General features: G+C 37.1%; 2 protein-coding genes across 4 annotated transcripts in view; both read right to left on the bottom strand.

Moving 5' to 3' along the window:
* sipa1 (signal-induced proliferation-associated 1) overlaps window positions 1-8,907 on the bottom strand; it is a 51,927-nt gene extending 43,020 nt beyond the window's left edge. Inside the window, exons 1-2 of one of the 2 annotated variants that reach the window (XM_014983572.2) lie at window positions 8,763-8,907; window positions 5,766-5,933 (exon numbers count right to left, since the gene is read on the bottom strand). The gene's annotated coding sequence lies outside the window, so the exon portion shown is untranslated. Of the gene's footprint in view, window positions 1-5,765; window positions 6,134-8,762 lie in introns of those variants that run through there. The other variant, XM_088012590.1, reaches the window with a different exon arrangement.
* Window positions 8,908-11,044: 2,137 nt separating this feature from the next.
* Window positions 11,045-22,322, bottom strand: LOC106915749 (histone acetyltransferase KAT5). Of its 2 annotated transcripts, XM_014983568.2 has the most exons (16): window positions 22,216-22,322; window positions 22,070-22,136; window positions 21,136-21,204; window positions 20,741-20,877; window positions 19,288-19,338; window positions 19,016-19,084; window positions 17,617-17,787; window positions 17,462-17,536; window positions 15,698-15,760; window positions 15,199-15,447; window positions 14,502-14,591; window positions 14,276-14,416; window positions 14,064-14,157; window positions 13,834-13,993; window positions 13,662-13,743; window positions 11,045-12,624 (listed from the first exon to the last, which is right to left on the bottom strand). In XM_014983568.2, the coding sequence occupies exons 1-16, from the start codon at window positions 22,243-22,245 to the stop codon at window positions 12,490-12,492; spliced, it is 1,683 nt and encodes a 560-aa protein (XP_014839054.1). In that variant the 5' UTR covers window positions 22,246-22,322; the 3' UTR covers window positions 11,045-12,489. The 2 variants fall into 2 exon arrangements, with proteins under 2 accessions (XP_014839054.1, XP_087868715.1); XM_088012589.1 differs by lacking the exon at window positions 15,698-15,760.
* Window positions 22,323-24,406: the final 2,084 nt, after the last annotated feature.

Here is a 24,406-nt window from a genome sequence, read left to right as displayed (position 1 = left end):
GTATTTTTAAACTGCGATCGCAATGGCATGCCTTCTGCCTTTTTCCAATCTTCATCGACCACGTATTGTGATAGAGTGACGTGGCGCCTGGATGAATGGCCGGTCCCGGTTTGCTTTCAGTAGCTCTCAATGCCCCTGAGTGCACTTCTTCAGTAATAGCGGCGAGAACAATGACAAAGAGCCACTGCACCACGAAATGGCTTAACGTGTGTATGACACAGCTGAGTGGGACGCAGGGACAGGGTGAACATATTTCTGAAAGTCTTTTTGGTTTGCATCAGATTCTTACATTTGAAAAAAAAAACAATAGTTTGAACATAATTTATTACATCGTGGTTTGTCTCTAAAAAACTGAGCTATGTAAACAGCAACTAACGTGACTTAAAAATGTTTTACATTCCTTGATTAAGTTTAACATTTTTTTGACAGTAGAAGGGCAGTAACATAAATTACCAACAAAAGATGAAAGATTCCAGATATTTATTTGCTGATTTGGCAAAAACCATGCATTGTCTTTTTCTGCTTTAGATTACAAATAAATATATTGAAGTTTGTGGTTGTGATGTGACAAAATGTCAAAAGGTATAAGGGCTATATAGACTTTTGCAAGAGTCTGTATCTTAATCACTGAAATTGTTATAAAGGGTCATTTAAAGCTGCAGTAGCTATCTTTTATTTAAAAGAATATATATGTTTTTACATTTTTCGTTAAAACTGTCAACTTGTTGCAAAAGTATGAGGTAAATAATCTGTGAAATAAAAAAAAAAAACAGAGTTTCTCTGCCGTCTTGCTGTGGTTTTACTGCCATCGCTCAGTCAGAAACAACCAATCAGAACCAGGAGGAGGGTCTCAGCGCTGTCAATTAAGATCATGTAAGCGCTGCTCTGACCCTCCACCTTGCTGGTAAAGTTCCTTTCCCACACTGGAGACTGAATGCTCAAGCTCGTTAGCATGGACACCTATAAACAGTTTTTCTGTAATGTTAAGTTGTTTTTCCACCATTAGCACAACATTACACGATCTTGATTGACAGCACTAAGACATGCCTCCTGGCTCTGATTGGTTGTTTCTGACTGAGCGGTCTATTTCTGCAGATGGCAGCAGGACCACAGAGAAGAGGAGCTATTGCGACATAGTGACACCTTTAACATATATGCAAAATATACTGTATATTTTTTATTAAAGGTAAGTATTGCAGCTTTAACAACAATAATTATGCTAATCGAACATGATTGACAAGTTTGTCTTGTCATTTCTGAACCAGGCTAAAATGATTGATAGATTATTTTTCCAGCGTTAAGTCAGTGGCTGTTCCTCCAATGCCTAAAAAGTCTAAACATTTTGTCTTGCGCAGACAATGAGGGAGATTTTAATAGAAAAAGCACCAATACGGTTATTTTGAAAAGCACAGCAGTAACTCTCCAGGCCCCCACAAATAATAAAATGGCCGCTGCTGAGTAGATATATATATATCATACTTCTTCATCTCTTAAACTCCAGGTGACCCTGAACATCACAGCGCCTTCACCTACACTTTATGTTTCTTCCGCTACATGTTATTTAGGAGGGGAAAAACGATTACAAAAGGACCAGTGGTGCATTGGGGCCAGGTAAGAGCGTAGAAAGCAGGCTGAGAGGATTCACCCAGCAGCTCATATTGGAGGCATCCTGCCATCCGATGAGGGGGAGGCTCAGCTTGTCAAGCTGCCTGCCTCACTGTGAGCCCCTACAGGGAGCCTGGCAGGGCGTAGTCACGCAAAAAAAACTCCTAAAAAAACCACGGATGATATAATGCTGACTCAGCCCAGAGCAAAATCTGCCTAGTAACGTCCCGATATTTAAATCCTACATGTTAATCTCGTGCAGCACAAACTGAAAGCAGACAACTGTGTAGGCTGTGGAAGCCTGGAAAGCAAAGTTTAAGGTTCAGATTCTGGCATCCGCATGACGTCAGGAGATACCAGCAAGAATTCATCTGGTAAAATTTTCAGGCTCTCGGTGCATAAATGCAACAATCAGAACTGTCTGTACATCGGCAGTCCTGAGATTTAAGTCCAAAAGAGGCTTAAAGGACCTAAAATATCAGCCTTCTAACGTTTCATTGTTTTTGTTTCAGGAAGCAGAAATTTGGTTGGTAGATTTTGCAGTTTGTTTTTGACCCACAGCAAAAACCATCATTATGGTTCTTCTTTTTATTGATTTATCTTTAGTTCTTAAAGTCTGATATAATATCCTTCTTTAACTCTAGCTATTTATGTTACTTGATATTTATGTTAATGCATTCTCATTTTTTACCCTTTTAATGGATTTACTTCTTTTTTACCAAGCTTTAGATAACATACATTGTTTATAATTTCAAATTTTTTTAGTTTTTCATATTTTATTTGCCTTTTATTCTCCACGTTTATCAAATCGTCAGGCTTCCCCCTCCACATATAGACGTATTTCCTTGTTTGCCATTGCTATTTCAACACTTTATGTTTTAATCTGAAATCTCTCTGGGGAAAAGAGCTTCAGAAATAAAGACTGACTAGCAAAAAATGTGTAATTTTGCAAGTTCATATGTTCATTTAAATCTCATATTGACTGCATCAAACCTCAGCCAACAGATGTAACGTGTACAGTATATCTGGAAGATAAAACACAAAAGGAAAAGTAAGTGAAAAATGAAGTACATCCCCACACACCACTGATATTTGTGAGGAAAGAACTCAACGCATGCAAACGGATTCAGGGGAATTCACGTTTAACTCAGGAGGTGAAAGGTCAATCGAAGAGACCAAATCACCAACTCTCCACCACCAAAATGAAGAGCTGCTTCATTTTGGTTTCATACTGTCATATTCTTCTCAGAAAGAAGCAACTTTCTCTTGGAAATCCTTTCAAACAAATCATATTTGTTAGATGCTCTTGTCCAGTCGTCCTCCAATTATTGTCATTATTTAGCTCCATTTCTTCAGCTGAATTTATCCCAGTAAAAAGAAGCTTAAAGTCTGATAGTTCAACCAACTTCTTCTACTCAAGCATTCAAGACTCAAGGCAATGTCTTCGTAATTTCTCAGAGAATTTGGAGGGACATCCACTCCTATCCATGCAAAAAGCTTAAAATGTCACACTTATGTTTCATAATTTCCTTACAGCTAAAATATTATCTTAAAATGACCTTACAGGGTTTTTCCCAGATTGATGAGCGGCGATAGCTATTCATCTACATCCACCGTTCTCTTTCCTTACTTTGTAAAAGCTAACACACACCCACAGACTCCACAGAAAAAATCTGCAAAACTCCAGTATTTATGGAGATTTTCTCACTTGCTCACAAATAATTAATTTACTGCATTTAACAAAAAGCTCCTGGCTGTTAATTTCTCCTTTAAATGCAAAGATAGCAGCAACAATGTACAACGATTTTCAGATGTAGCCTTTTCTTCTTTGGCATAGAGGTTAGATGAAAATAATTACTGAACCTGGAAGAGACAGAATCACTTAGTTTATACTCTGGCATACTGTTCATGCTGCACCGTCAGATTATTAAGAATTTAAAATAATAAAAATGCAATGTTTCAATCATTAAATGTCTATCAGAATTGAGATTATAGAAAGAGAAGAGACTTTCCACTCCATTCAAGAGTCAAAAAAGGAACAGAAAAATATCTACAAATAATTCATTTTTTTATTGTTTTAAATCAAATGGTTATTTGCATTTTTATTCCCGAAAACTCTCACCTGCCCTTCCCACTAACACAAAGTGCTTTAACTCTCAAAGCACAGGCTAAAATAATTGGTTGAGGTGATTAGATTACAAAAAATAATGAAAACCAATTTAATCTAATTGCCACACTATAATAAGTGGAGTAAATTTCCATTAGAGTGACTTTTAAAACGTCTTTCCGGGGAGAACTGCAAGCAAAATTTAGTCGTTTAAATGTAAAATGGAAGGAACAAAAAATAAATTATAACTTAGAAATCAAAGGCTTCAGTTATTTTGGTAATTTACTTATTTATATTACATTTGGTTCTATGCTGGGTAGATCTAAAACAATTAAAACGGTTTTATAACTTGAATCTGTTTGGTGAGTGAAACACAAAAGTATTCAACCCTGTGAACTTTTTAATTTGTCACCAGAAAAATTTACATATTTTATTTTACACAGCAACACAACTGGGGAAAAAAAAGATGCGTGGTTTTTGGAAATATGTGCAGTGGCGAAACTGCAAATTTGACTTATAAAGGCTTCCTACTTGCCCCACTTTGATAGAGGGGGGCAGATTTGTGAGGTACACAAGCAATCATCATCCTGTCAACAATTTCTCCAGAATATCTTAGATCTCTGCTCCTTCTGGGTTTGTTGGCTGATTCTCTAATGAACTAACACTTGACCAAGCTGAATCAGTTATTTTATTTCTGAATGATGGACTGAACAGAGATGTTTGTCATAAAATCCCAGCGAAACACATCAAAATCTGTGGCTGTAATGCAGCAAATCGTGAAACAAATTCAGAGGTATGAATATATTTACAAGGCAGGGAAATGTTACTGTTTTTTAGGTTTGATGTAAAGAGGAAGGCAGAAATATAAATGTCATCAGCAGCAAAATTTAAAGGTCAGGCTGTGTTGTTTGAGCACCATCATGCTCTTCACGCTGAAATATTTGTTAGGGTGAGCATCTGCAGGAGGAGAACGACAAGGTGGATTGTTCAAGTTAAAGTCGGTGAAAAGAAAAAAAAAGAATAAACCCTTCCCTTTCTGTCAGCTCCAGCTGCATTTCATCCCTCAACATGTTGACACCAACCACAGCGAACACCAGCCTGGACAAGGAGTCATGATGCTCAATGTAAATGAAATGGCCCATCCTTTGAGTGCACTGGCTTACATAAGCTGCCGCTGCCTGCCTTCCTGCCGCTCAGCTTTTCTTTTTGCAGCCTCTGTAAGGACCCCGTATCCCTGACGCACAACCCCATGTTTAAATCAGTCAAGGATGAGGAGCCTGACTCCTGCATCCCTCATTTTCTCTGCCACCTTGAAAACAACACCCCGGTCCAGGTTGCGCGTCTCCCTTCCATCATCGTCTCTGCAAATCATTCCAGACTGTCGGAGCAGGATTTGAAAACATGAAACATATGGATGCTCTCTTTGTTATCCCTGCATCTTTCATTCTCTAAGTGCCCCCCAACCCCCAACCCATCCATCCATCCATCCATCCTCCCCCCTCCTCCCTCCACCTTGCCCCTCATCTCTAAGTCCTGCAGCCAGAAGCGCTCAAGGTTTCGTGGCGCCTTCTTGACAATGTCATAACACTGGTTTTTAAGACAATCGCCTCGTCGGAGGGCACACAATGGAGGGAGACAGGATAGATGACGGCGTGTTTGTGTGTGTGAAGGGGTAGATGATAAAGAAGGAGATGGGGGGGTGTATTAGTGTCGGAAGAGGAGGAGAGGAGGGCAGGCCTGGGATGAAATGCGACAAAGGTTGTGAGGCGCTTTCAAATGTCCAATGTCGTGAGTGAATTTTTAAGGTTTGATGCGTTTCTAACTGAGGAGAACGTGATTTCCAGGGAGGTGACAGAAACACAAAGGGCATGAGGCAGAGGGGGGAGGATGCCTGCTCGTTATTTCGTATCCCCTACATTGTCTCTGAATGGATGGGGAGCCTGGAAGAGTACACGCGTGCCGATACAGAGGAAACACGGTCCCATCCGTCCAGATTCATTATCAGCACAAAGAGGACGCAGGCGGGCCAGGAGCGCAGAAAGACGAGGCTTACCTCCACATTTCAGTCCTGCTCGACCCTGCCTTGTTCCATCCTGTTCCTCTCTGCCGACTCGCTCTCCTTCTCTCCCCATGACAGCATTTTTCTGCTATCTATCTCCACGGTGAGGCAGCTCGTTCCTCCTGCCGCCGCGGTTCCTCCCCAGGGCTGTCCTCCCTTCCTCTAAACCAAAAAGGAAAAAAAGAAAAGAAAGAAGAATCGCGAAATAGCTCTCAGCGCACACACACACACACACACACACACTTCCCGATCCCCGCGCCTACAGGCGAGCTCCTCTGTGCTGTTTGCTGAAGTCAAGAAGAGGCAGGTTGATTTGTGCTGCCCTCCCTCCCTCTTCCTCTCCCTCCCTCCCTCTTTCTCTCCCTTCTTGCGCTCCATTCACATCACAGCAAAGCCGTCCCCCCTCTTTCTCTGGCTCCCTCCCTTTTTCTCTCCCCCCTGCCCTCCTCCTCGTCTCCTTGTCGGAGAGACGGACAGACCGCAGCGGCAGAGAGGAGGGCCGACACCGACGTGCAAAGAGGGTCACTTTAAACATTTGCAGAAGCACATGCTCAATAGGCTTAAACAACAACACAAGATGACAAAAAGCAACGTGGTGGGATGTTGGATGCTGACGCAATATGCCGAAATAACTACTGCTGCTCATTTACTCCCATTTGTGGAGAACTCTTTTAAAGATGCTATACGGTCCCCTAAGACAATTTGGGAATAAAAACCGAGCTGGGTGATGAGGAACGTATTTCTAAAGGACTCCACAAAACTTAAACATAAAAGCGCACTGGAAGAAAATAGCTGCTCATAGTAAGACAATTTTATTTTTATAGCACGTTTTCAGCAACAAGCAGCTCAAAGTGCTTTACATGAATTAGGAGGAAATACAAACGAAACAACAAAACCAAAAGAAAGAGGAAACGGGAAAAGTATAAAACTACATATTGGTTCCCCATGTTTAATAAGAATAAGAATAATTTAAAAACTGGTAGAGGTCTCTCTGGATCTAAAGTTTGGTAAAAAAAAACCCCAAAAAAACTAGATGTTGGTTCCATTTGTTCTGGGTTGAGTTCTAGATTTGAATAAAGCTAAATGTTGGTTCTCCATGTTTGATCCTTGTTCTGGGTTGCTAAGTTATAAACTAACAGACGTTTCTCTAGGCCTTGCTCAGATATTAAAAGTATAAAGCTAAATGTTGGTTTAAGTTATAAGTACTTCACAATTTATAAAAGTAATAAACTAAAAAGTATAAAGCAAACAAACAAGGAAATTAATCCACATTTTTAATCTAAATATCAAAAATATGATATGAAATAATAGATTTTTACGTAAGTATGTGTATATGCAGTGTTTTTTACAAAAGAAGGTCATATTAATGCAACCTGAACAACCAAAAAAACCTATGTGGGGAGAAGAAGCCCACTCTGTGGTTTCTGGACCTGACCAACAAAATATAAACAGTTTGTGTCCAGGATGTGTGGGGTCTGCTGCCTTTCCCCTGATCTGATGATCTCTTCCACAGACCTGACTATTTTTTGCTGTTTGGGCCTGTTATGCTTTGTTGCTTAGCATCACACAATGACGGACGTGTAAAAGAGACCAGATAAGCGCTCCTGTGGCAGGTTGCACTTCCTGAGTTGCCAAAGAAAGTTTACGTGTGGAGACCATCTCAATTTCTGAGAAAGGATAGTACCTTAGAACCAGAAGTGATCTTCTTAAGGGGAAAATATCATACAGGGTTTTTCCCCAGTGTATTATAAGCCTGGCGGGTCACCAGGCTTTACTTATGCCCCCACGAGGCTAAGCATTGCTTACTTTAAATTTTGTTTTCATGTTTGCACTTTTTAAGACTTTATAGTTGGTGTTCAGGTATTAATCTAACAGTCTTTCAATAACACATAATTATCAAGTGGTATTTTCAAATTTCCTGTCAACTTTAAACATTTTTTAATTCAAAAACACGACAGGCAGCTGGATGAATGCCTGCCCTGGAGCCCAACCACCAGGCTTAGAAAGTTTTCTGGGGGAAACCTTGGTTACACATAACCCAATCAAAGGAATCACATCTTATAACATTTACTAACATTTTTTGGAGAGATTAGTTAAAATTTACTTAAGGCCATTAGAACTGAACTGTAAAATCAAGAAATCTCTTAAATGTCTAACAAGATGAAGTGGGTTAAGAAATCTCAGAAAGTGTCACATCATGTCCTAATCTAAAGATATTCAATAATAGATAAAGTATTTTGAAGTCAGTTAGTCTGGAAGTGGTTAAAAAGACGTTTCTAAGGCGTCAGGCTTCAACAAACCGCAGAGAGAACAATTATCCACTGCAGAACCCAAAACGTCTAAAGCACGGCAGACCTCTCTTCACTCATAAGGCTCATGATGCAACCATCAGAAAATGACTGAGCAAAAAAATGGCCTCCATGGGAGACTTTTGGGATCTTAACAAAGCAAAAACAACAAAAAAAATCCCTCACTCATGGTAGTTGAAAGCCATCGTGATCCCAGGATTTGTAGGAAAACATCTGGTGTGAAACAGCTTTCGAGAAGACGACCATCAAAACAGCAGTCAAATGTCTCATTAAAATTTATGCAATAATCTGAAACATTTAAGTGAAAAAAAATGAATAAATCTTTATGGGTGTAAATACATTTTCCACAACTCTGCATATCTAAACTGAGTTTGATTAATTTTGCAGAAAGGTGTGGCTTGTAGTGTCAAGACCACCTACATGCTCCAAAACTGATGTTTCTGCACACAAGAGATAAAGACACAAAAGCTGCAGGGGCAAAGGTGAAAGTGGGAGTGTGGGCATCTGTGTGACGCTGTGTTTATTTATAAAGGCCTCTGTGTATGTCCTAAGCGTGAGGCCAGTGCGGTTTGAGATCATCACAACACTCAACCTGCTTAGCAGCAATGAGATTACAGGAGTTTAACCCCGTTGTTTTCCATCCCCATCAACATCCAGCACGGCACCGAAAGGAACAACATACCTGCAAATTTGAGCAAATCGTCTGGCGATGCTCAAGGAGCGGATGAGTCACTCTGCTTAACCTCAGCACAGTGTCCGGCACCATCCCCCTAATTACAGCGTAGAGGTTCGTCCTGGCCGTAACATATGGCTGTGTGTGTGTGTGTGTGTGTGTGTGTGCTACGAGGTCAACAGCTCCGGTCTGAGGCTGGGGGCAGGGAAGGAGGAGAGGCCTGCCGTGTTGGTGGAGTGTGTCTTGGGGAGATAAGAAAATTCAAAACAGAGGCAGGAGACGATAGTTAAAACAGTTTTCTAACAAACAAGCTCATGTCTTGGTTTGCCAATTAATGGTTAGAGGATTAATTTTAAATGTGTTTTAATCAGAGAGGTGATCCTTAAAAGGAGAAATCCTCACAGTCTACAAGAGCAGAAAATCATGTCACTTTTTGACTAAGCTCCATTTACTTGTACCAAAATGAATCTTACTGCCTAAAAGAAATAAAACCAACATTGACTACAACTCATTTTCACACTGGTCCAACTCTCCAGATTTTGACACAACCAACCCTAGCACTTCCAGATACACAGGACCTCAATATCTACTTTCAAGCTGGTGGCATTTTGACCAAAAACATGAATTAACTATCTTTGGTTTTTGAAGATAAACCAAAAAACACTGTCCGATGTTACAGTGACACCATGTGGACATGCATTTATTAAAATAAGAATGGATTCATATATTTAAAGGAATACTTCAAGAAACAAATTTTTCTATAAAGTCACTTTTAGTCATTCCATTTAAAAAGCAAAACTCGTGTTAAAGAGACGTCACTGTGTTTGTTATATTTCAAGCAATTATTTCTGCTAACTTTGACGAGTAAGGCTTACAGCCAACATAGTAAAACATTGAGATGCATCGAAAAGCATCATGCACTGTACAGTTTATGCACTGAATATCTGGTTGAGGTTCCCTTTGAAATTTGATTTCAAAATAAAACTGTTTACTTGACTACTTAAAGTGGAGGTTGAAAACTAAGCAACAGACCATCCCCTCCTCCTTAGCCTAAGATGGCTATGATATCGTTTCTGGATCAGAATTGGCTTAATACACTGCTCAAAAAAATAAAGGGAACACTCAAATAACACATCCTAGATCTGAATGAATGAAATATTCTCATTGAATACTTTGTTCTGTACAAAGTTGAATGTGCTGACAACAAAATCACAAAAAAATCATCAATGGAAATCAAATTTATTAACCAATGGAGGCCTGGATTTGGAGCCACACACAAAATTAAAGTGAAATGTTCCCTTTATTTTTTTGAGCAGTATACAAGGAATATAATAGTAGCTCATGTCCTGGTTACATCTATGGTTCCTTAAGTCTGATTCCAGCCAGACCAATTCAGATCTAACAAAATCTCTTGATAAGGCTTGGCGTCAAAAATCTTAAAGGATGCGGGTTATTCCTGTTAATTGTGCAAATTTTCCATTTATTTTCTTCCTTCATTTCCAGCTGCCCCTCCCCCCGTTTTTTTTCCTTTCTTTTTAAGCAATGACCTTTAGTGGCTTACCACTTACCTTCCATATTTTGTTAGTGACACATTTGTGTAAAATATATTTTGGTGGTCGTCTAATTTTCTGAGAAATTAAATTTAGGTTTTCCTAACAATGTAAGCTAGCGTAATCAAAACTAACGAAAAACAACACGCAATTCATTTGTTTTTGTTTTACTTTTCCATTTAATAAATGAAACAATTATTTTTAATATTCTAATTATTGAGAAGACTATCTCAATAAATTAGAAATTATAATTTATTGAGTCCAGCTGTTGAACTAGAGCTAATATGTGGTGAAGCACATATTAGCATAAACCAATAAAATGCTAAACTAAACTTGTCAAAATGTCATACTTGATGAAGAAAAGCAATTGCTTTCTGTTAAGGTTAAATTTATTTGCTACGGCTCTATATGTCGGGTTGCGTTACCTTCTTATATCCAGTATTCGTTCCGTAACAAAAACACTGAACTTAAACGTCCGCCATTCTTCGCTTTAACACAGCAATTAATAGTTAACTCAATTCCGGCCTCTAGTGGCCAAGTAAGTTTATTTGGTGTAAGAGTGAACTTTTTCTGCAAAAACCTGATTTGTAGCGCAGCATTTTTACTGTTAACAAGAGATCCGCCCTGCAGAAACCGCAGTAAGATCTGCTTACACCTGATGAGGATGATATGTGGATTTTGCATGACGTTCTCTTCATGCAAGCCACAAAAAATGCTGAATATACACACCATTAAAGACACTTGTATGATTTTTAGGACTTTTTTTATGAATTCAACAAGGTTTCCATATCAAATGTTCAAATGACACTAAAGTGTTGCACACTTAAAGATATACCAAGTATTTTAACAGGACAAATTCACCTTTTTTTTCACATGTAAACATTAAAACAAGTTTATCACTTAATTCTTTCATGTTGTGCAGCCTGTTAGATAAGAGTTAAAAATAAAGGAACTGTACAATAATTTTACATTCCTCTAACAGTTCTGCATGGCTTCTGTCTTCAGTATTTACAGTCTCCAGGAACAGATTCAACTGAGGGAAATTATTTTGTGACACAGGATGTGAATAAAATACAAAAAAAAAAAAATCTTAATGGTCAGCACACAGCAGCATTTGTACTTCTGCCCATTTAAAAATAGGGTAATAAAAAACAGAACTAGGTCTGTGATAAACCTGAATAATCATGTTGGTTTATACAAATATTTACAGAGGATGTGAAGAATAGATAATTTTCAAATTGCCACTGTTTCAAGAACACTATATTCATAGGCTGGTACTAAAAAAAAACCTACAAGAAACTTATTTAAGATTTTAGGCACTCAGAGAACCACAAATGGAAATTATTTTGACTGAGAATTATATTGGGCATATATCTTATTCTGTAAATTCAATCCACTGCTCTAAATTTTAGCAACAGATTGCAATTTGTGGGGTTATCCCCCTCCTTTACCCACCAGGACAGATTAGAGATCCTGCAGCCTGGCTGCTTTTTAAAAGGAAATAACGTCACTTAAATTGAAACAGTAAAATAATTTTTCTTTCTGTGTGTGGAGCACAATGTTTAATCAGAGCAAAATGGAATATGGCTAAACTATGCTGCATTTGAAAAACCAAAATATGTGTTTCTGGTGTTGGATTATTTTTTAAGCCTTTCCGGGATAAATAACTTGGTTGATAATATTCACACTTGAAATATGGAAAAAGATGTTGACCAAAGGATCAAGTAATAATTATAATTTCAAGTAAAAAAAAACAAAACTAAAAAAAACATGGAGTTGTGCCAACAGAATAAATATTTAACTTTTAACCTAAAACTATAAATGCCCACATTGGACAGCTTGAACGTTTCCAATGTCGGGGTTTTAATTTTACATTATTCAACAAACAACTTCAGTCACTTTAAACGCAACATTTTGGTTAATTACCAGCAATGTTTCCACAGTGAAGAGAGCCGAGTTTTGTGACGTCGTTACTCATTTCCAAGAATGTACAAATATATTAATCAATAAACGATGAGCGCTGCGAACCAAAGCTTATGCATCTCAAGTAAGTCCATGTTCCACTGTATATCTGAAGAGAAGTCCAAGAATAATTAAAAAAAACTTGATCTGATCCAACACTTTGCTCCATGACTGCTGTCCAGGTTTGAGGGTTTAGTGAAGAGAAAGCTGAATTTTTCTTTTTTTTACCACTTTCCTCTTTTGCTCCAGTCCTTTGGAGTGAAGTGGAGACATTTAGGGTCGATGCGCAGGTGCCTCTTCTGCATGGCTTTCTCATGTCCGTCCACAATGTCCTCAGAGAGAGTCAGGATGTACTGACCCTGGAGCAGAGAACGACGTTATTTACATGTTTACATCACAGCGTCCATGCTTATATAACGCAGCCCTGCAATATTTTAACAGTTTTCTTTCAGAAATTGTACCAGAATCTCAATAAGTCTCATATACATGTATAAAAATTGATATTTGGAGATAAATACCTGACGTCTAAATGGCTACCAGTAGCATCAGTCAAAATAAAACTTGCATTTTATAAATGCACGTTTGCAAAAAAAAAAAAAGAAGCAAGTTTTTTTTTTTTTTTAAATAAAACTTGCATTTTATAAAATGCAAGTTGGAGAAACCTCCTTTGATGAAGTTGGATTTTTCCCAATGGCTTCATTCAGGCACAACTGGGACACAAGGTTGTTAAAATATAAAAAAACTCCAAAGTGAATTAAGCATTTATTTTATATATAAAATGTGGGCACGGTCGTATTTAAAAATGATTACACATTAACAAACCATTTTCAAATATTATAGTGTTTAATCGATCAAAGGCTTGGCCGTCCCTCCTTATATTACTTTATTCATTTTTCTTTTTACTCCAGTCAGTTCTATATTTTCTACTTTTATTAATTTATGAATATGATAAAATCTAATTAATTTTGGAAATTAAAATAATTTTTTTTTTCTGTTGGGCAAAGTAAATAATAAAACCCATATATTTTTTATTTATTTTTCTTAACTGAATATGCCGAAAACATACCAAAACCATGATTCACGTGTAAAGTTACATCTCTTATGTTTTCCATTCAACTAGTTATTATGAACTTGTTTGTGTCAGTTACATAAAACCTCAAAATACTTTGAAGTTTGTAACTTGACAAAATATTGAAAAGCTTTTGCTTAAGAATATTTTTCCAGGAACTGTACACTCAAAATATTCTGATTGTTTCACAGCTAATTACAAGTAAACGAGATTTTCTTTAAGCACATTCAGTCTCTTTGCTGTTGGGTTTAATAAAACTGTTGCAAACTGTAAAGAAGCATCATTATTTTTGCATTGGTGGATTTGCAATCAGTTCTGATCTCTCACCTTGTAATAGTTGATTAGGTTGAGGTACTGGAGCGTTGAAATGACATCTTCCTTCTTTATACTTGTGATTTCACTGATCTCACTGCAGAAAACGACGAACAGACAAATTATTACATTATTGTTCTGAAAGAGATTCCATGACCAAATGTTAACAACCTTAAATGTTACACACTTTATGGTTATCTGGGGACGTTCTCCGTTTTCAGGTTTAAGGTCCATGAGAATTTCTAGGATCGTTTGGGACCAATAGGAACGATACGACAAGAGGCCGAGATCAGACAGCGGCTTCTCCGGAGTTCCCGTCTTCCCCTCCACCTTTGACAACTCGTAACCTAGTGGGAAAAAAAGTTAATCATAAAAAAAAGTTTTATAATTATAAAAACGCTTTCCCTTCAGACTTACTGAACTCGATGAGCAGCTTCCCGTAGCCTCTGCGCTGGTAGGGCGGCAGCGTCAGGATGCAGGCAACATTATAATCTTCTGTCGACTCTTTTTCCTGAAAATCAAGACAGAATTGGAGCTCATCTTTGGCAGCTATAGATTAAATGTTTCCTGGTGAGCATGAATAAACTTTCCACCCAGTTATCTCGGTTTAAATGTCATAATCTGTGTACCTTGGAGAAGTAGCCGACTATATGGAAGCCCTTGGAGTCGTACTCCGTCATTACGTAGAAGAGGAAAGGGTCTGTGTCGTAATACAACGTTTTGTGGTCCAGGAAACACTTTGCCAGTAAACACAGGTTCTGGGAGTAATTCTGAAAAAGTGAAAAGGACAAATGTGAACAAGGGGGAAGAATATAAATAAAGGTATAGGTGAAGCACGGGTATATCAATTGTTACTTTGTTTTTCCTGCCGTCAATCTCAAAGAAAGAGATGGTGCCCTTGCGGTAGATCTCATTGCCGGGAGGATGTCTTAAATTACATTTAGTCTGGAGAGAAAAATAAAAAAAACAATGAGCACAACACGTTTCACAGTTCAGTAATCTACAGAACTTTCAGTCTTGCTTTAGGTGGAAAATAAATTCATTACCTGACATCAATTTTATTGAAAAACAGAAAAAATGTTTCAGTGCTTTGCTAAAAGGTTCACAGCCAACAAAGTGGCATGTAGAAACTTTTGCTCCTTTGCACATAGACTGGGCGAAGCGTAAATTTTCAGATGTTCTCTGTTGGATTTAGATCTGAACTTTTCTCGTTCTAACAGATTCATTTGCTGCTGTTTGCTTTTATTTTTCAGGATTATTCCGAATTTAACTCCATCTACTTTGCCATAAACTCTGCCCAACTTCCCCACAGCATGATGCAGCCAACACCATGTTACACAGGTTCAGAGTAATGTGAGGTGCCACAGAATACAAACAGCATTCTGGGGCAACTCTGGATTTTACTTCGCAGTATCAGAGTAAAGGATGCTAATAAATGCATGATTTAGTTTCTGCTTAACTGCGCAGATCTATGCTGGGAAAGATTCAAGTGTTGCCTATACTTGTGCAATGCACTGTGCTACCGGTGAGAACGTCACAAACAGATTCTTACCAAATGCCTCTGAAGACACTTGAGGCTTTTGAGGTATTTCAGACAGAATTCACAGAGGTAGAGGATGGGCAACGTGGTGAGCTCCTGTGGGTACGGTGAGAAGTACCAGGGCTTCAGTCTGTGTCGGCCCAGCTCTATGCACTCGATGTTTTTCATCCGCGTGACAATGTCATCGTGGCTCCGGTCCGACACCAGACTGCCGGTCATCCGCGGGGCGCTCGGGATGCCGTCTGAACTGTCCTGAGAATCCTGATGCGGAAAAATAAAAGATCGTAGATGCAGTTAACCCGAAGTCAAATTAAGATCAAATGAGCAATTATTTTTGCATTAAAGTTCAGATTGGGATTGTTTATTCAGTTTCCTTTAATCAATATGAGCCAGAAGCAGTAAACTAGGGTCAGAGGTAAGCGCCACCTCTGTTGTATTGGACCCGCTATGGCACAGCTCGATTTGGACACCAACACACAATCAATGGGCAGTAGTAGGAAATCCAACAGACCTCTGGAGGCGGTAGAAACACACTGGCACTTTGAGGCTTGTTATACTGCAAAACCTTTATTATCTAGCAGAAAAAGACACAAAAACACAAACTTTTGGAAACTAATGAGGGGAATAAAATGTTTCATTTCACACTGAAAGCTTTGGTTAAGGATCACTTCTGAATGACAAACACTTTTTCTACAATCCAGTGTGAATTCATGGTGAGTCTGCCATGCAGACTGCTAATCATGGATAACCACAGATTGTATATGAATGCATAAAAAGACGCATAAAGATCTGTTATTAAACAGAACGGAGGATCAGTCTGAATAAACCTGATGAATTGCTTGGCTTAAATGGGGAAATGTTGACATTAAATAAAGGTTTGACCTCTGGGTTATTTTTTCCCCCCTGCAACTGTTTAGTTAAGTAGTTACAAAATGTTAATGTTATCAATGAAAGACACCAGTTTTTCTCATAAAAACTCCCACAATTATTGATTTCTTTTATGATGTGTTAAATATTTTTTTTAAAGATGGCTTCTGGTTTTTCCTTGTAGCTTCCACTAAAATTTAAATAAACAGTTTAAAGAATGAACACAGCAATAATTGAGGAGTACAGTTAACAGGATTGACACTAAGAAATAAAAACGTATTAAAGTACAAAACATGGATTCTGATATTCGCCAGCAGGTCATACAGCGGCATCTTCACATCAAAGGGTTAATTTTATTCATTCCGTTTTAAAAATAAACTCAAGAGTCAATACATGCAAATATGACATATTTTTCTGTTTTTTTTTTAAATACAGCTAATAAAACCATAAATCAGTTTGCCAGATAATTAGAATGTTAGAGACTTAATACAAAAATGTATACTTTTAATAGAGAAATGTCCCAGCAGTGAAATGTATATCCAGGTACTACGCAATATCTGCATAAACTGGTGTGGAGGTGATCAGCCAGTGACTCTTCAGACTAATATTTAAATTGGTTTGGCATTATGAAACACTGAAGTGCGATGAACATGAAAACAAACAAACAAAAAAAAGAAAACAGGCAATCTCCCCCCACTTTTTTTACAACATTGCAAAAATACCAGATTATATAATCTTCATAACTCACAATCACCTTAAGGTTTTGATCAGTGCACAGAAGGAAATTCAGCATGGGATTAATTTTAGCAAATGTAAAAGCATTTTCTGATTAAGTTATGGTTTTAATAACAGAGTTTGAGCTTTTTCTTTTAAACAAAGCATGTCCATTTTGTAAATTGCTTCTTTTTTTTTTTTAAACAATGAAAGACATTTTAAAAACACTGAGCTGGACTATCTTTATATTTTTGACTGTTTGAATTTTTATTGTTTGTTGTTCAGCAACATTTTTATCATTATGAGGATCAGAAAGTGTATTATAAATTTAGATGTATTTGTAGTCTACAAATAATAATTACCCAGTGAATTTGTGTGAGAAACAAAATAATAATAAAAAAAAAGTTTAACATTTTCAAAGCATACTCTGAAGCTTTTCATAGCTTTTTACATATGATTTGGGTAAAACTCAAGTTAAATGTAAACACAGTGTTTTGATAAAAATTTCAGATGTGCATGCTACATTGCTTATTTTACAGAATTTAGTTAAATGCTGGAGAATATCAAAAATATAGATATAGTTTACAATGTATCAATCAACAGCTCATAAAGCCAGAAATGAAAAACAAAAACTGACAGACATTAGAAGAAAGAGAAAAGCTGCCTGTAGAGTGAAAATGTTTCAGCCACATACCTCATCTGGGACCCCACAGTTAGCTTTCCTTTTTCTTCCAGGCTGAGCAGGAATGAGGCGCCGGGCGGTGCCATTCTGACGAGAGAGAGGCAAAAATGGCTTGAAAAATTAAAAAAAAAAAACATGAAACTGAACCCAAATGAAGTTGTTCCTACCGTTGTGAGTGAGGAGAGCTGTTCGTGATCCTCTCTGGACTTGAACGTGGTGGCTTCTCTGACAGCAGGAAAAACAGTCGCCTGAGAAGCTTCGGCTGAACTTGGTAGAGAGGGCACAGGGGTCACGGGGGGAACCTGCGTCACCAGGGGAACGCTCTCTACTTTCCTCTTCTGCAGCAAACAGACAGACTTTCAGCTTTAAATCAAAAGTTACACACTCGACCAAATCACGTCCTTTACTCAAAAAAATACCTTTGGCATTATTATACAGATGAAACCAGATGTTTGCATAGACGAAAAAAACAAAATTTGTTATATTTTCTAAATGATAACGGCAGTATTTTTTTTGTTGTTGTTGTTTTTTAAACTTCTCACAATAGTTTATTATTTTGTTCCCAGCTTAGGGCTTTGTAATGGCCACTAATTTGGCCATTACAAATTAGTGGAAACAGGAAGTTTTAACCTCCTGTTTCTTTTTTTTTTAGATGTTATGACAATACTTCAACATTATGTTCTAAATGTCATCTTGTTTGTGAAAAGCTTCAGTCTCTCCATCAGCACAAAACAAGACACTGCCAACCACATAATTAAGTTTTTGTCCCTGAGCGTTTCTGCAAACACTCTGTTTGTGTTGCTTTGTCACTAATGGCTTTTTTTCACTGAGAGTTGTCTTAATTTCCACATCGCTTCAGGAGTCATTTTACTCTGGATAGAGACTCTGCTTGTGAAACCGACAGCTTCACAAGGTCTTTTGTTTTGGAAATGATTAAACACATTTCACTCAAAAACATGTTCGTCTCTGCAACAAAGAACTCGTTTCCTTCCTGAAGGGTTTCATCGATAATAATGCTGTTTATTTTTCCTTACAATTGTTTTGATGGATGAACGTGGCGCCATCACGCATCTGGAAATTGCACCCAAGGACGAACCAGTTTTGTGGAGGTTCACAATTCTCTACCTACTATCTTGGCTGATTTATTTTATCCTTTTCCATGTGGTTAGAAAACAAAGCTGTGTTTAAGGTGTTGCCTTAAAACACTTCCACAGAACCTTACAAATCCAAGTCATCTCAGTCGTTTCCCACAGTATTTAAACAAATAGCAATCTAAGTTCGAAATGTGAAAAAATACATTCTGTGAAAGATAATCTGTGGCATTTAGGCATTTAGCAAAGAGAAATAATTTTGGAAATGAGTTAAAACAGGACAGATTTATTAATGCAAAACCTGAAGTCCTGTTCAAATAAATGAGAAAAATTCATATAAGATTTACAAATCTGTGTATTTGAATAACAGAGATATATTCTTCAAATTTTCTTTGCATATAGAGTCCTTTGCAAATTTAAGAACATGGTTGTGCAGTCAGAGAGAAACATTAACATCAGCTTTAATGTTAAATACCGGTGTGGGGAGCGTTTTGCCTCTGGATGGCGGTGTGGCCGATGGCAGGTTGAGATCTAGACTCTTCCTCTGAACACATAGGAAGAGAAAGAAGGGATTAAACTGACATCCATACTTACTCCCATATTAATTAGTACACAGCTTACATAAACAGTTAACAGCAAAACAATGCCTAAAATAACTTTGACAGCCTTGGTAGTAAAAAATGATCTTTACACACAGGATTGTTCAAACAGTCCTGCTTTGTTTGGCTCGATGCTGCGGTAGATTACCTGTTTCTTCTGCAAAGCGGGGTCAGTATCTGTTTCTCTTCTTTCACTCACCTCGCAGGAGAAAAGCAAACAGATGTTAAGGGCTTAGACAGGCAGAAAGTGAGCGGACTGAATTTATTTTATTTTTTCCAAAGCAAAGATTTACAAGAAAATCATGGTGGAGACAGAGGCATAAATATAAAAATTATTTTCACTGTGTACATATGATTGGCTATTAAATCAGAGTCAGTGGACATTACACACATACAAATCATGTGATTTTTTTTTTGAATCAAAGAGCAAAGTTAGAATCTAGAACTACTTACCATTTGTAGGAAAACTGTTTTACAGCCTCAAACACAACAAATCTAAAGCACTGACAACACAGGGAACTTCTCCCTCATTTTTTACATTACCATCATCATTTTCTGAATAACCAATGCAAAGTATTGCATAACTGAAGTGGAGGGAAAAATAAAACATCACTAACATTTTAAAAAAGTAATCTGAACTGTGAGGAGTACATCTGTACTTCACCCTTAAAGTCAACAAGAGTTCTTTTATTCATTATATACATTTATAATGTTCAAAAGTTTCATTTATAAAAGTCAAATGTAGCCTTTTTGGCACCTTGTGGGCACAATCTGATTATATGAATGATAAATTAGATTAAGTTTTTTTAAACTAGAATATACACAAGTTTTAGTTAGTTAGTTTGTTTGAAAGTTAGTCTGGGGTTAGATATAGTTTTATATTTTGTGTAACATGTTGAATGAAACTGAAGCGCTTTGAAGAACTTTAAGTACTGTATATGCATTCTGCCCACCATCAGACTTAACATCTGTTTGCTTCACTGCCACACTCTGTGCTCTCATTTACTGCATTTTAACAAAGCCTCCAATAAAACCCACAATATGCACACTCTGTTCAGTTTCTGGTATCAGACAACAGAAAGTGATTAAAAGGAGGAGCGAAATGTGAGGGTTAAGTTGGCAGTAATGAGGAGTTTTCAAACTCATAAAACACAGGCTGGAAAAAGGGGCAAAGCTACATGGTGAGTGCAAGAACAAATAAAACACTTAAAGCTTTACAGATTAAACGAAATATCTGCCGATCTAAAAATCATCTTGTTAATTAAAAAGTTGGAATCGTGTAGTACGACTGGCCTAGATTGAGTATGCAGCTGCCTCTGTTGACATTTGTTGTGAATTGGTGCTACATTTATAAACTGAATTTAATAGATCCTTTTCTTGTTTTGGATGGTAAAAGTTTATATTTGAATGATGGGTTAGTGATGAGTAAATTCAAGCAGCTGATCATTGGTAAAACATTACATCACTTATTCTAGATAAAAGAAAAATTAACGAAGCTTTGATTAAAAAAAAAAATCTCATACAACTTCCCACAAATCTAAACATAAACTCCCGATATCATATAAACTCTGAGATGAATACGTATTGTCGCACACACTTACCACCTCTCTCTCTGGTGAACTGGGTCGGGAGCCTGACAGACCATTCTTCGTGGGTGTTTTTGCTTCTTTCTTTGGAAACTGAAGCTTCTTCATGTCCAGCCTGTCCGTTGTGACCCACTCATCCAGGCGCTTATTGACTGTGACACAATAAAATTAACAGAGGTAGGGAAACAACTGCTATGCAATGCAGAAATCTCACAGATATTTAAAGCGTAAGCCAGAAATGTCTATTATCAAAAAAATTCTGAAAACTTTTTCCTCAAAAACAAAACCTTAGCACTAACAAATGCCATGTTTTAGTGTATGTACTTGATAAATTAACTCGGGCGAGGAGTTTTCAGTAACTCTAAACATTGTTTGAAAGTGTAGTTTAAAAAAAATAAAGCTTTACTTACAGTCAATGTAGTGGACATAGTAGAGCTTTCTCCCAGAAACTTCCTTCACACTTAGAATCTCAGCCAATGCTGTAAGAAAAGCAGAAAAATGTTAAACTAAACCTAAGCCTGCATCAACAAATTGTGTTTTTTTCATTGTCCAATAACTGTCAATATGTTTTAAGAGGTACATTAAATTTTTCAAAGAAATTCATGGTCAAAGAAGAACTTTAAAAGTCCTACAGATTGGTCAACTACCATAATAATAATTAGTTGCAGCTCTGTTGAACAGTTCTTTTTGAACTTATTTTAAAAATATATCAAAATTTAGCAAAAAGACTAAAAAAAGGATTATTTCTACCAATTGACAAGTTTGTTACAGTAAGATATAAGGTTAAAAATAGAGAAAAAACAATCAAATATATAAATCTAGCCAATTTTCTTATTGCTTTTTAGTTTTATTTTGAGAAAGATTTATTTATCTTTCACAAAAAATAAATAATTTTACAGGGTATTTTTGTAGGTCGGTGTGGACAAGGAAGGGGACGACTTTAAATTACAGTGCAAATGAGTTTATGTTTTGAAATCAAACATTTACATGAGCTTTTCTTTTTTGCTATTAATTCCAGTCGAATAATGACAAACATATCCAACTATATACAGTTGTTTTTAACTTAACGCTGCAGTTTAACCACTTAACTGCTCTATTCAGCTTTCAGTAGCATTGTTTTTATAACTAACTCACCGATGAGATGACTTAAGTCGACAACATTATATGTGTGAAATAATAAAAGAGACTTGGAGAAGGGCGTCCTGATAACCCCACCATACATCAGAGTTTAATGTGTATTCTGAACGTGAAGCTCGGTGCTTTAAACCGAGGCCGTGTGTTTGTGTCCGTTAACAACAACCAGCTGAGGCTCGGTGCTTAGCGTTAGCTTCTAACAACACTTACGCCATTCGTCTTCATGTTCTTGGTTTTTACGAAGTACGGGGAGGCGACAGCCTTCCACAATCTCCACCTGAATACAACAGCAAGTTATTTAGTAGCCTAACAACGGGCAGTGTCATTGAATAACATTGTTTATTTGAAGAACCTACCGAAGACGAGTTGTCCGCCATTTTCGTCATCTGTGAGTGTCGGGAGCAGGGTGTTGTGGGAAAATGCCGGTCTACGTCAAAGATGAAATACGCAACAAGATTGTTCTTCAGACACAAAGCGGAAATGGTAAAACTTTAGAGTGGAAGCGAGCAAAAGGAGCTGTCGAGCCGTCGAGCTAAAAAGCGACAAAAACTTTCACAAAACAAGGATATATATGTACATCCAAAAATACTTACAAAATCTGGCATCAATCAAATTTAATTTTAAATTATTAATATTAAATTATAATAACGTTATTTATTTTATTTTTGCACAGTTTGATTCTACGTACGATTCAGTTAATTTCAATTAATTTATGCTGTAGCTCTAGCCGAATTATTTTAAATCACTTTTCACCAATTTTTTAGGCGAAATCATTGCCCCAGTCTTTAGCCCTCCAACAGGTTTTCTTCCAAGATTTTCTTGAATAATCTTTTTTGACTTGCTGCAAAAAAGCATCCATGCAGCAAGTTTCCCCCACAATGTGTCACCATGGGGTTACTGTATTCAGGGTGGCATGAAGATACCTACCATAAATAGGTTTTGCCCTGATCCATAAAGTCAATTTTTAATCTCATCTCACCAAAACTCTAAAATAAAATGTGTTTTGCACAATGTCCAAGCTTTGAAAATTGTGCAAAACACATTTTGCACAATGTTAAGGGAGAATGCCTTAAACAACATTCTTCCTTACCTGACTGCTGTGTTCCTTGGTTTTATGAGGCTGTGTATACCAACCTTCTCAAACAAACCTTGGAAGTCTTCATGTAACAGCTTCATTTTTGCTGAGATTCAAGTTTATTTTGGTGGACTCAATTTACTTAGGTCCCTTCTGCATCCAGCTATTTCCAATTATTTTTTTACGGGTATGGAGGAAGTAAAGGGGGTTGGATACTATGCATGCCCCACTTCTCAAAAGTTAATTTGTAAAAATATTCCTGTAACAATGTATTAGGTCTGACTTTATAATTATTTAATTATTAGCTTCTTTGCAAAATTCTAATAAAATACGTTTAAATTTCTGGCTGTAATATCACAGAGTGGTGAAAATTAAAATCAATTGGAAGAAAAATAAAGTTGCGTCTAAATGTGTTTTTTAATTATGATTTTTTTTCATTTAATATTAGTCACAGGGGAATTAAAAACCCTCAACTAGGTGGTTAAGGATGGGGTACTATTTTCTATTCTTTGTGTGAGACTGTAAGTTATTTTATCCTGCCTTTGGATTGGTTGGGGAAAAGGGAGCAGAAGGAGGAGCTAGCAAACTTGCTTTGAATATAAAGTAAAAAAAAAAGAAGAAAATTTGCAAAAAGAAATACACATAAAGAAAGCAACAGCTAAAACGTAATTGCGTTGCTCTGCTCTGAGTGCAGAAAATGCAGATTTTCTTTAAGAAGCTTTTCTTTACTTCATCTTTCAGAATTTCCCAGAGACAATAATTATGACTGAGCTGCTTCCCTTCTCTTGATAACCCCATTATATCCATTTGTTGAAGCACTTGAGTCTCTCTCTTACCACTACATTATTTAAGTTTAATGATTACATATTAACCTACACAATGAAGCTATTCTGCAGCTAAACAAAACACCAGTCTATTCTTCCTCTTCAGTATGACTCACATGAACGGTGAGCAAAGTCACTTCAAAAGACGAGGCCAAGCAATTTATTGTTAGGGACACATGGCATTAAGTGAACAATCACTTTGTTGCAAATCACCCAAAAAGAGCACAGGCAAAGGTTATAAATTATCTTTATTATAATCCTTGGAACAGCATTCAGTATACAGGACTTGCGATTGTTGACAAATGATAAACTAAGATGCAGATAATAAATTATATCAGAGGAAAAAAATTTTTTAAAACGAGTGGGAAAATAAAGCTCAGTTGTGTCACTTACTTTGCAAAGCTCTTTGTAAGAATAGCCTGAATATTGTTTCCATGCATGAAGGAGTGCATTGTGTGGCTTCTTAATAAAAATGTATGAAATGCTTAACGGAGTCTCAAAATGAAAGTGAAAGAAAAAAAAAGATATAGTTTGCTGCATCATCAAAGCACAAGTTCAATGAAATTATTTAGCATCTGCTATTTTGAAACCATATTTAGCGAGGACATTCATCAAGCCACTTGCCATTTGGAGGAGACTCCAATTTCC

Source organism: Poecilia mexicana, unplaced genomic scaffold, assembly GCF_051168715.1.
Source record: "Poecilia mexicana isolate PSO_F unplaced genomic scaffold, ASM5116871v1 scaffold_14, whole genome shotgun sequence".
Lineage (NCBI taxonomy): Eukaryota > Metazoa > Chordata > Actinopteri > Cyprinodontiformes > Poeciliidae > Poecilia > Poecilia mexicana.
Note: the sequence above shows the minus strand (reverse complement) of the source record. Positions and strands in the feature narration are given on the sequence as shown.

What these genes read in the sequence shown, in the direction of transcription:
- LOC106915749 (XM_014983568.2), bottom strand. Translation starts at nt 22,245, where the DNA reads ATGACGAAAATGGCGGACAACTCGTCTTCG. An exon ending in GCAAAACGCTCCCCACACCG is followed by an intron (nt 17,788 to 19,015) that starts GTATTTAACATT and finishes TGTTTGCTGCAG; the next exon opens with AAGAGGAAAGTAGAGAGCGT. An exon ending in TAGTCGGCTACTTCTCCAAG is followed by an intron (nt 14,158 to 14,275) that starts GTACACAGATTA and finishes CTTGATTTTCAG; the next exon opens with GAAAAAGAGTCGACAGAAGA.